This window comes from Panthera onca, chromosome E3 (genome assembly GCF_046562875.1).
Source record: "Panthera onca isolate mPanOnc1 chromosome E3, mPanOnc1 haplotype 2, whole genome shotgun sequence".
Lineage (NCBI taxonomy): Eukaryota > Metazoa > Chordata > Mammalia > Carnivora > Felidae > Panthera > Panthera onca.
The window spans coordinates 29,510,797-29,523,428 of NC_138354.1; the positions used below are offsets into that span (position 1 = coordinate 29,510,797).

The window sequence follows — 12,632 nt, forward strand, 5'->3', positions numbered from 1 at the left end:
CCTCTGTTACAAAACCACTAGAGACAGGGTGCCAACAGGGGATATCATGATTTATGATAAGAGATATATATTTGATCTTCATTCTGTTTCTGGCTGAGAGCTCCTAAAACCCTTGGAATTTCCTGAGCAATCAGAGAGAATTTTTTGTTATAGAATTTGATTTTTTTTGTACTCAGCTCCTGAAATAGCTCCAGAGCCTTAAAGCTGAAATGAGTGTCTTAGTGTTCGTCCCAAGCCCCTTTCAACCACACCCGAGTTTGCGTTTGTGTGAAGGAAGTGACTCTTGAAAGCCTTTAAGGAGGCGTGGCGGGAGGGGCGGGGGCTATTTCCAGCAGAACCAATCAGGTGATTAGAGGGTGGGATGTTTCAGCTCCACCCCCAGCCGCCTACGTCCAGGGAAGGGACAGGGGGTGGAGCCTGAGTTCAATCACCAGTGACCAGTGATACAATGAATCATTTCTGTGTAATGAAGCCTCCATTAAAAAAAAGAAAAAAAAAAAAAAAAAAAAAGATGAGTTCAGAGAGCTTCTGGGGTGGTGAACACGTGGAGATTTGTAGAGAGTGGGGCCCTCAGAGAGCCCTGAAGCTCCACATCCTTTCCCCCTACCTCGCCCTATGCTTCTCTTCCATTTTGCCTTATATCCCTTTTTTTTTTTTTTAAGAGTTTATTTGATTATTTTGAAAAAGAGAGAGAGAGAGTACAAGCAGGGGAGGGGCAGAAAGAGAGGGAGAGAGAGACAATTCCAGCATTCTCTCTCTCTGCCTCTCCCCTCCACCTTCTGTTCAAAATAAATAAATAAACTTAAAAAAAAAAAAAGTAAAGCTTATATTACACATGCCATTTTCTTACTTTCCTTTTTGAATTAACAGGATATCATCATCCCGTGTCAATAGGTAGGTTTCCACATCAGTATTTTTAAAGGTGTGTATTAACCAATTTTACTATAATTTAATCAATTTCTTATATTGTTGAATATATAGGTTGTTTTAACATTTTTACCATTATATACAATGTTGCTGTTGACATTCTCACAGTTAAGTCTTTAACTTCATTATCTTACATGTCTGGTAGTAGAATTTGAGGGAGAAAAGATACGTATATTCTAAGTTTTTTGTTGTTACTGAATGCCAAATTACATTCAGTTCAGTATAACTGAAACTTATAGAAGATTTAGTAATAGTTTGAAATTCTATCAGTAATGCAAAAGAGTGTTTTCTTCTACTTTAACAGTAGATATTATTAAAAACAAAAAAAAAACCATGTTGATTTGATAAACAAGAATGGTATCTCCTTTGATTTTTACACGTTTGGTCACTAACAATGTTTGTGTGTGTGTGTGTTTATTGACCATTTGCACATCTTTTCCTTTTTAAATATTGTATGTTAATGTTCTTGTTCATTATTCTTTCGAGCACAAAGTTTTAGAGAAGGCTGAATTATTTCATAAAATACAAATAAACCTGAAATGAATGAGAAGTAGAATTTACCTTTTTATACTATTTATCTTTTTGCAATGTCACCTAAAATAATCACTATCATCTAAAATTTTACTTTAGGGAAAGAAGACTCTGAAACATAAGTAAAAATTAGCTTAAAATGCAAGATAAAAGGGGCGCCTGGGTGACTCAGTTGGTTAAGCATCTGACTTCGGCTCAGGTCATGATCTCACACTCCGTGAGTTCAAGCCCCACGTCGGGCTTTGTGCTGACAGCTCAGAGCCTGGAGCCTGCTTCGATTCTGTGTCTCCCTCTCTCTGCCCCTTCCCCAGCTCTCTCTCTCTCTCTCTCTCAAAAGTAAATAAACATTAAAAAAATTGTTTTTAATGCAAGTAACAAAATTCTTTTTCATATGGCTGCCTCAATCTTAACATACCTGCTTCAGATTTTCCAAGACTTCATGCCCAACCCTGATTCCATGATATTTGGATGATGATAGGTCTGTGAATTGCCAGAACTACTCCAACAGCAAAGAAAGGTCCTTTGAGTAATAGCAAAATCAATGGGGATGTCATCCTCAAGGTTTTGAAAATCAATGATAAATTGTCCATGGTAGTAGTTGGTCTTGCTTAATTTTCTTCTGTTTCCAGCTGATTATCAGTGAACAAATATTTTCAATGTTTTGGAACAGAGATTTCAAATTTACAGCCTGAGAGATGGATTCATTCATAATTTACTCTCTATTCTCTTATCCTGCTCTATTTTCCTGTTGGTACTCACAACTAATTAATATTATATAGCTATTTGTTATCTCTCCACTCCAATGGAATGTAAGATCCACAAATGCAGAAACTCTTTTAATAACTGTATCCCTGATTCCTAGCATATAGTGGACTCTCAGAAAGTATTTGTTGGATGCATGCATTCAGTAATCATTCACTAAACCCTCACTGCATCCCAGACACTGGGCTATCAAGACTTGGGATGTAAAATTGCTTGCTCGGCTCGCAGAGTGTCTTTTTTTTTTTTTTATTTATTTTTTTTTTTTTTTAAATTTTTTTTTTTTTAACGTTTATTTATTTTTGAGACAGAGAGAGACAGAGCATGAACGGGGGAGGGGCAGAGAGAGAGGGAGACACAGAACTGGAAGCAGGCTCCAGGCTCTGAGCCATCAGCCCAGAGCCCGACGCGGGGCTCGAACTCACGGTCCGTGAGATCGTGACCTGAGCTGAAGTCGGATGCTCAACCGACTGAGCCACCCAGGCGTCCCTCGCAGAGTGTCTTTAACGTGTGATACTCATTTTTTTTTAATGTTTATTTATTTTTGAGAGAAACAAAGACAGAGCACAAGCAGGGGAGGGGCAGAGAGAGAAGGAGATCCAGAATCTGAAGCAGGCTCCAGGCAATGAGCTGTCAGCACAGAGCCTGACACGGGGCTCTGAGATCATGACCTAAGCCAAAATCGGATGCTTCACTGACTGAGCCACCCAGACGCCCCAACATGTGATACTCATTAAAACCAGATGGAAAACAATGGGGATGTTTGGAAATAAAATCTGCATGTTGTGCCAGTGTGTAAATTCATTATCCATCCATCCATTCATTTCACAACCGTTTTCAGAGTCTACCTGCTTGTTACTGGGGACAAAATATCAAAGACAGACTCTGTCTCTGTAGAAATGGCGTTTCTAGTCTATCCAGAGAGACAGACATTAAATAATAATTACAACCGTGCCAAGTGCAGGAGAGAAGTGCAGGTGCACTTATGATGTTTCCCTGAGAAAATGAGACTTAAACTTCTACCAAAGAGGTTAGAAGTTTAACAGGGGGAAGGAAGGCAAGAACAATGCAGTTAAAGAAAACCACTTCTCAGGAAGGAGTCTGCTGTATTATAAGAACAAGGAAGAAATGACAGCTCAGACCCAAGGAGGTAGAAGGGGGCCACACCGTTGTGCGGACCACGTGAAGGATGCCTGCTTGGCTCCGTGGATAAGCCAAGGCTTCCAAGCAGAGGATCGGACTTCTCTGCTTAACAGACTACGGAGGTATGGCCGGGTCCCTGTGTGGAACTGGAAGGGAGGACAGCTTCGAGAGATACTGAGGAGGTTTACCTGGAACACTGACAACACTGATTGGAAGGGCCTGGGGAAGGAGAAGTGTGTGAGACACATACCAGGGTTCCTGGCTTGAACCACAGGGTGGGTGATGGTACCTTTACTGGGATGAGGAATGTCAGGGAGACCCTCGTTTTGAAGGATGAGTTCAATGCCCATCTATGAATGTACATGACTGGAACACAAGTTTCAGAAACACGGTTACCCTTTAGTGCGTGTGATGCAACCTGATATTTTTTAAATCAACATGATGGAAGGGTATTTTACATATAGTAAAGTATATCCATATTACATGTTTAGTTTAATGAGTTGTGATGAATGTATATACCTCTGCATACCACTGCAATTCAAATTAAAATTTCTATCACCTCCAAAAATTCCCCATCATCCATGTGCGGTTAATTACTCTTCATCCCTGGCCACAGGTTTTTGGATGAGTCTGCACTGTCCACAATTTCACATAATTGGAATTACACAGTATACACATTCATTTATATGTGACTTCTTTCACTCAGCATAATGTTTCTGAGATTCATCTATGACAGCAGTCCACACTATGGCCTATTTTTAAAATTTTTTTTTAATATTTATTTCTTTATTTATTTTGACAGAGAGCGTTCATGAGAGTGGGAAAAGAGCAGAGAGAGACAGAGGGAGAGAAAATCCCAAGCAGGATCCATGCTGTCAGCAAAGAACCCGGCACGGGTCTCAAACTCACGAACCATGACCTGAGCCGAAATCAAGAGTTGGATGTTCAGCCCACTGAGCCACCCAGGCGCCCCCACTACCTACTTATAGAAAGGTCCAAGAGCTAAGAATGGCTTTCTATTTTCAAATGGTTGGGAAAACACTGGAAAAGAACATTTTATGATGTGGAAATTGTATTAAATTCAAAATTCAGTGTCCATGAATAAAGTTTTATTGGAACATAGCATTGACTCATTTGTTTACATATTGACAATGACTCATGCTATACAGAATTAAGTAGTTGTGACACAGATTGAATGGCCCCCCAAACCTAAAATATCTACCACTTGGGCCTTTATAGAAAATGCCGACTTTTAGGGTGTTCCACATGTAAGTCGTTCGTTCTTTTTTATGCCTGTGTAGTATAGATAGGCAACAAATATTTTTCTTTTTGCCTGTTGATGGACATTTGGATTGTTTCTTAGTTACCTTTATTCCATATAATGTGCTCTGGTGTTTTTCTTTTCTTTATTTCTCTCTCTCTCTCTCTCTCTCTCTCTCACTCTCTCTTTTAGTGCAAAAAAAGGTGATTTTATTAAAGCACAAGGACAGAACCCATGGGCAGAAAGAGCTGCTCTGATCTTTTCTATCCAGTTCAGTTTTTCAAAATTGCTAGCCACCACCCGCTAGGCTGATTTCACAACTCATCAGTGGTTTTGACTGTCAGTTTAACAACCACACTGGTATAGATGTTAAAGAAAAAAATGGAGGATACAAGGTGGGAGAAAAGAGCATTAGGGCTGAGTGCTGAGGAAATTCAGCAATTAAACATAGGATAGAGGAAGAAGGATGAAGAAGAGACAGTCAGACAGAGAACACAGCAAAGAGAGTTTGATCTCGGGAAGCAAGAGAAGTGTCGATTTCAAAAAAGAAGTGATTATCTGGATCTAATGCAGCTGAGACATCATGTAAGCTGGATGGGGATGATTTTAGTGAGATTTGTTTGGGTGGAATGAAGGCACTGAAACCACATTGAAATGAGTTGGTGGTATGTGCGTGATGAAAATTGAGACCATAAGGGTAACTGGAGGGAGCTATGGATGGGCTCCACTGAGGAGTCTTTGTCTGCTTGGTTTTGGTGTGCTTTTTTTTTTTTTTTTTTTTTAATGTGAAAACCACAAGAATGTTTAAAGAACACTAAAAAGCAAGTATAACCTGAATTTTACAGATGAGTAAACTAAAACAGCGCAAAGTCAAGCAACTGGCCCAAGTAGCTTTTCAGTTTGAAGAGCTCAGATTTACTTGGATCTACAATCTGAGCTCTGACAGTGTGCTATTCTAAAAACCAAGAAAAAGCTAGCCCATGGGTAATCCAACAGTTGTGCCTGTGATTTACAAGTCTGCAGTTGAAGGAATACTTTTAAAGTCTTTGTTAGGCGTTGGGCATCTTTTCATGTGCCTGTTGGCCATCTGGATGTCTTCTTTAGAAAAGTGTCTATTCATGTTTCCTGCCCATTTCTTCACTGGGTTATTTGTTTTTTCAGGTGTGGAGTTTGGTGAGCTCCTTATAGATTTTGGATACTAGCCCTTTGTCCGATATGTCAGTTGCAAATATCTTCTCCCATTCCGTTGGCTGCCTTTTAGTTTTGTTGATTGTTTCCTTTGCTGTGCAGAAGCTTTTTATCTTCATAAGGTCCCAGTAATTCATTTTTGCTTTTAATTCCATTGCCCTTGGGGATGTGTCAAGTAAGAAATTGCTGCAGCTGAGGTCAGAGAGGTTTTTTCCTGCTTTCTCCTCTAGGGTTTTGACGGTTTCCTGTCTCACATTCAGGTCCTTTATCCATTTTGAGTTTGTTTTTGCGAATGGTGTAAGAAAGTGGTCTAGTTTCAACCTTCTGCATGTTGCTGTCCAGTTCTCCCAGCACCATTTGTTAAAGAGACTGTCTTTTTTCCATTGGATATTCTTTCTGCTTTGTCAAAGATTAGTTGGCCATACTTTTGTGGATCAAAACCACACTCAGAGATCACCTCACGCTGGTCAGAGTGCCTAAAATGAACAAATCAGGAGACTATAGATGCTGGAGAGGATATGGAGAAACAGGAACCCTCTTGCACTATTGGTGGGAATGCAAACTGGTGCAGCTGCTCTGGAAAACAGTGTGGATGTTCCTCAAAAAATTAAAAATAGACCTACCCTATGACCCAGCAATAGCACTGCTAGGAATTTACACAAGGGATACAAGAGTGCTGATGCATAGGGGCACTTGTACCCCAATGTTTATAGCAGCACTCTCAACAATAGCCAAATTATGGAAAGAGCCTAAATGTCCATCCACTGACGAATGGATAAAGAAATTGTGGTTTATATATACAATGGAATACTATGTGGTAATGAGAAAGAATGAAATATGGCCCTTTGTAGCAACGTGGATGGAACTGGAGAGTGTTATGTTAAGTGAACTAAGTCATACAGAGAACGACAGATACCATATGTTTTCACTCTTATGTGGATCCTGAGAAACTTAACAGAAACTCATGGGGGAGGGGAAGGGGAAAAAAAAAAGAGGTTAGAGAGGGAGAGAGCCAAAGCGTAAGAGACTCTTAAAAACTGAGAACAGGGGTGCCTGGGTGGCTCAGTCGGTTAAGCGTCCGACTTTGGCTCAGGACATGGTCTCGCGGTCCGTGAGTTCAAGCCCTGCATCGGGCTCTGTGCTGACACCTCGGAGCCTGGAGCCTGTTTCAGATTCTGTGCCTCCCTCTTTCTCTGACCCTCCCCTGTTCATGCTCTCTCTCTCTCTGTCTCAAAAATAAATAAACGTTAAAAAAAATTAAAAATAAATAAAAATAAAAAAAAAACTGAGAACAAACTGAGGGTTGATGGGGGGTGGGAGGGAGGCAAGGGTGGGTAATGGGTATTGAGGAGGGCACCTTTTGGGATGAGCACTGGGTGTTGTATGGAAACCAATTTGACAATAAATTTCATATTAAAAAAATAAAGTCTTTGGTAGGCTTCTTGGGAGGAAAACGTGATTATTCACGATCTGAGATTTGTGAACAGCAAGAAATCCGTCTACTTTTAAATCAGGTGGGGCTCTGGTCCATACAACATGTTTATGGAGGAAAATCACTAACCTAAAAAATATCAACATTAGGATCTTCTAAAAATAAATAGAAAACCCACATTGATGGACATTCTATAAAGTATCTGTCCTGTACTCATATCTGTTGTGAGACACACAAATAGTCCTTCTGTTGGAAGAACTATTCAAGAGCACACTATTCTAGACTTTCTATCAAGGACTTATCTGGGGAAAAGTGTCAAAATATGAATAGAGTCTATTGATTAGAAAGTAATATCATCAAGTTATTTAGAGACGAAAGGACATCATCTGCAACAAATTGCAAAATGATTCAGGGGCAAACTATGTGTGTTCATATTTATTTATTCATTTAGAGAGAACAATATAGCAAATGTGGTGAAATGTTAACATACAGGGAATCGGGAAGAGTTTGAGAGAATTCTTTTTCCTTTTCTTGCAACTTTCCTACAAGTCTGAAATTATGTCAAAACAAAAAGAAAAACGAGAGGGTGGTAAGAAATCGTATCTTGGCAAACTTCCTTGGATATAAAAATATATGTGGCATAGGAAAATTCACAGCTTTTCTCATTTAGGTCAGAATTAATGTAAAGTCAAGAATGTTAGTGTCTGCTAACAACACAAAAAAAGAAAACCAGGTACCATGTGCCTTTTGACGAAGAGAACAACAATCATCTCTGAATAAGTCCCCAGAACTTCAGACCTAAACCTGATTAAGCCTAGATCCAGCCACCAATTTGCAGGAAATATAGAAAACAGAGGGAAATTCAGACTAAGGAAAATTCTACAACAGTAACATGATGTCTTCAACAGATCAATTGTAAAGGAAAAAAAGATATAGGAATACCTATAGATTAAAAGAGAATACGTGTGTGTGTGTGTGTGTGTGTGTGTGTGTGTGTGTGTATAGAGAGAGAGACTATATATTAAGAGACTATATATATTAATGTTTATTTATTTTTGAGAGGGGGAGGGGCAGAGAGAGGGAGACAGAGGATCCAAGGAGAGCTCTGTGCTGGACACGGGGCTCGAACTCACGAACCAGGAGATCGTGACCTGAGCCGAGGTCAGATGCTTAACCAACTGAGCCACCCAGGAGCCCCTAGATATATTTTTATAGTGTTTATGGATGCATGTTTGGGTGATAAAACCGCAAAGGAATGATTAGGACATGATTACTGTAAAGATCAGAAAGTGGTTATTTTTTCTTGGGGTGAGGGAGCTGGGATTGTTTGGGGCAGGGCTTATGGGATGTCTGAGAAGGTTCCTCTCATGGAGGGGATGGTGATGATAGGGTGTTAGTTGGGGACAATTCATTTCTTTTAAGCTGTTTCCTATATTTTCACAACAAAATTTGTCTTTGCTGCTTTTGTTTCATTTTGTTTTGAACTATGTTGGTGAACTTAGTGAAACTAATGAAACAAGGTAGGTTACAAATCGTCTCAGTGTTGCCACCTTAAGTCTCCTTGAGGAACCGCAGACTTCTCTCCGAAACTGCCGGGTGAGATTTAAAAAATGATTGAAATCAATTTTTTTTTTCCAGGTAATTGACTTAACTTCAATTCATGAGAGAAATGCACGCAAATGGCAAATATCCAGAGAGTGTAGAAGAATATAAAATGGGATATTGCCAATTTCTTTTCCCTCGTTTGTAACCCCCCCCACTCCCATTCTGTAGCTTTTACCTTCTACTTTGTAAAAAATATCGTTGTGTCTGTTCCTTAATTTAGAAAGAAACTATTGTTTCCTTACTCTAAAAAATGATAAATTTATTGCCATTTGCACCAGCTCTCCCATCCTCTCCACTTCCTGATTTTTGTTACTTAATTTTATTTCGTCTAGAAATAAAAGCGAACACCCTTTATGCCTTAAAATATTACACTTAAAACTTTGAATCTTGACTTTGCCATTTCAGAGAGTCTTTACTTAGTGTGAAATGAAGTTGAGGACATTGGTGATTCCACTTACATTCCTACTCACCTTGCCTCTTCCCTCCCACTTTTTGGTAATTTACTAATTTTCCATCACCCTGGTGAATGATAAATACATCTTCCATATATATCACTTGGTTGATTCCAAAAGTTAATGGTTACTTTACAGTGTCACCATGGAAATGGCATCCCTCAAAAGAGTTCCTTTTTTAGCTTGTGGTGTTTCAGATTGATAATTCTGCCATTTTCATTTCATTTCCTGAAATTCAGGGTCGGCTTGTGAAAAGTTGTTAAACAACATGCTAAATGTGAAATGTCAATCCTCACTCTAAACTTTCCCTGTTCAGAGCATCAAATGAAGAATTCATTGGGTTTTATAGCGGCTTTCTGATTTTGGTAGTCCATTGAAGAAGGGAGTTTGAAAGTTGTTGTATACTGATAACGATTGTCTGCCCATGTCCTGCCTGAAATAGCATGATTGTTTATGAAGGGTATCTTTAATAAAGCTGGATACAGTTTGGCTTGGGGAAAAAAAAAGCTAAAGGTTAAAAGCAACATTTACAATACGTTTATGTAAATATCAATCGGGACACAACAAAAATCATGTGAATAGACTCAAAGGGGAAAAATAACCACAAACTTCTTTTATTTGGTTTGCTTCTTGCCTATTTCAAGAAAAGGTCTGTATTGGCACATATAAGCCAAATGTTCTCACAATGAGTGGTTTCATGTTTTGTTTTCCTACAATATTTTTCTCATATGTCTGTACTAGTTCAAAGAATGCTACATTTACATAGCTGTCCATCCACAAGCGAAATGGTTTTAACTTATTTTGCTGTGTGTGTGTGTGTGACAGACGAGTATAAAATGAAAGCTATGGACATTTTCCCCAAATGTACTCATAATACAAAATTTTGGATACAGTTTCAGGAGTTTTACGGGCCTCCCCCTGGGTCACAAAGTAAAAACCTCTGTTCTAAACAGTGTATCCTTAAAGGCAGGGATCTGGTCTTATTTTTGTATTTCTAGCATCTGACTGTCCAAGATGGCAGCCAATACATATATTTGGGTAAATATTCAATGAACCAATTATTCCCAGTTTTTCATGGGGGAATAATTTTCATGTTTTAAGTTTACTTTTAAAGTAGAAGAGGTTAGGGGCACCTGGCTGGCTCAGTTGGTAGGGCAGGTGCCTCTTGATCTCGGGGTTGTAAGTTCCAGCCCCACATTGTGTTTGGAAATTACTTGAAAATAAAATCTTAAAAATAAATAAAATAGAAGAGGTTAATTTCATCTGCCTAGTTTCTGTTTTGTAGAATCTGCTTTGTGACATAATCCAAAGATACTTGGAGGTGGTTTTAAAAATTAAGATTTTGCGGGGAGCCTGGCTGGCTCAGTTAGTGGAGCGTGTGACTCTTGATCTAGGGGTCCTGAGATCGAATCACACTTTGGTATAGAGATTACTTACAAATAAAATATCTTTCAAAAAATATGAATATTTAATGATATCCTTGCTGATATGTTCAGGGGTGAAATATATCGATGTCTGCAACTTTGAAATGTATCAAAACACAAGACATATTGGTGAACAGACAGATGCTTATGTAATAGAGCAAATATAGGGAATTGTTCATTGTAAAATCTAGAAAGTGGGCATGTGGGTGTTCATTGTACAACTCTTTCAACTTTTTCTAAATGTTTGAAATTTTTCATAAGTCGGAAAAAGTGATTTGCTTAAACAGAGGTACATTCAATGTTGGATCTTGTAAGGCATACATAGACATAAGTCTTTCTTCTGTTTGCAGAACTCTGGGGAATCTGAATAGTTCCCGGGGTACACTCTGAACTGGCACGCAAAGGCTCTTTTGGTAGAAAACAATTTTATTAACATACCTGGGCAATTTACCAAATACAAGTTAGAGAGCGCAAAACATGTAATTACTGCGCTGAAAATTGACCCAGTCATTTACGCAGATTTCAGAAGAGATGCGCACAGGAGATAAAAGGAATGGTTTTGTGGTTGTAACGTCATTTTGGTCTTTGCTGAAGTGTTTTCTGACTGCAAACGTGGTACACTAGTCTATTTCAGCATTCCTCAGTAGAAGAATATAATAAGCAAATGTATGCCCTCTCCCATTCCTTAGAAACACATGATTCTACAGCAGGGCTGGAAGCGGTTACGGAGGTAGTGTGTGTGGTGGACAGACGCTGCGGTCACGGTGCTTGGGTCTGGATCCTACCTAGACTGGCACCGGGATATGGATAACCATCTCTCCATCATAGAGCTGTTGTGCCATAATGTGGAACAGCAGCAGCTGACCTATTATTATCACCTGCCATATCATAATTATGGCTTGACATAATGAAAGAAGCCGGACCGGTTGTTTCAAAGTCTTTTCCATCTGGAATTCCGCGGTGAAACAAATACCCCAGCTCGCATCAGCACCGCTTTTAAACACCCGCGATCACTTGGGAACCTCATACCTGAACCCCCGCAAACCCCTCGACACCTAGTAAACTGGCCATCCTGCGCATGTGCGGGGGTGCTCGCTAGCCCCGCCCCTCTGTGGTGCATGGCCTGTTCCATTCCTGAGGGATGTTGACGGTGCGGAAAACTTGGAAGCCTAGGACAGGGAAGTACAGGTGCGTGAGTAGTATTTCCAGCCTCTCAGGGCAAGAGTGGTCACTTGCGGTTATTATATGTTTACCCCGACGCCTGCGACGGGCTTGTGAAAGTTTGCAGCGGCTGCGCCGTGCCTCCCCCCCCCTCACCTGGGCACGTTAGGGCTGGCCGGAGGGACGGCCAGGTACGGAAGCCTAGAGGGCCCCGCCCACCCCGAGGGGCGCCGCCCCGCCTCCCCGAGACCCGCAGATTTCCCACCCCGCGGCGACGCCTGGCTGCTCCTCCCCGTCTCCGCCCCGCCGGCCGCGGCCGCGGGGGACGTCAGCGCTGCCAGCGTGGAAACCGCGGCGCGGCGCGGGAGGCGGAAGTAGCGCCCGGACCGCGGGGCCTTTATCGGGCTCCGCCGGCCGCCTCAGCCATGGACGCGTCCCTGGAGAAGGTCTGTACTCGGGCTGGGGGGCGGCCCTGCGGCCCGAGGCCTCCGCCTCCGAGGCGACTGTTTCCCGGTCGCGAGCTGCCATTGTGACCGGGGAGGGGCCTGGGGGCTAACTGGCCCTGGCCGAGGGGGCCTGGCCGCGAGGGCGTCCGTCTGGGCGCTCGCCGCTGAGGCCTGGTCACGTCACGGGGCCGGGAATCCTTCGGGTGCCCGTGGGCCGAGAGGGACTGGGCCGGTTCTGCCGGGAGCCCATTGCGGGGGCCGCGGGGCCGACCTTGGGGCCTGCCCGAGCTCGGCTCACCCTTT

At 41.5% G+C, this 12,632-nt stretch overlaps 1 protein-coding gene across 3 annotated transcripts in view; it reads left to right on the plus strand.

The window, feature by feature from the left end:
- Positions 1-11,840: 11,840 nt before the first annotated feature.
- Positions 11,841-12,632, plus strand: part of PDXDC1 (pyridoxal dependent decarboxylase domain containing 1) — a 51,682-nt gene continuing 50,890 nt past the window's right edge. The window contains exon 1 of one of the 3 annotated variants that reach the window (XM_078439762.1): positions 11,841-11,910. Coding sequence is in view for 1 of the 3 variants with exons in the window: in XM_078439761.1 (XP_078295887.1) it covers positions 12,309-12,329 (21 nt within the window). In the remaining 2 variants the exon portion in view is untranslated. Of the gene's footprint in view, positions 11,911-12,195; positions 12,330-12,632 lie in introns of those variants that run through there. The other 2 variants (XM_078439761.1, XM_078439763.1) reach the window with 2 other exon arrangements.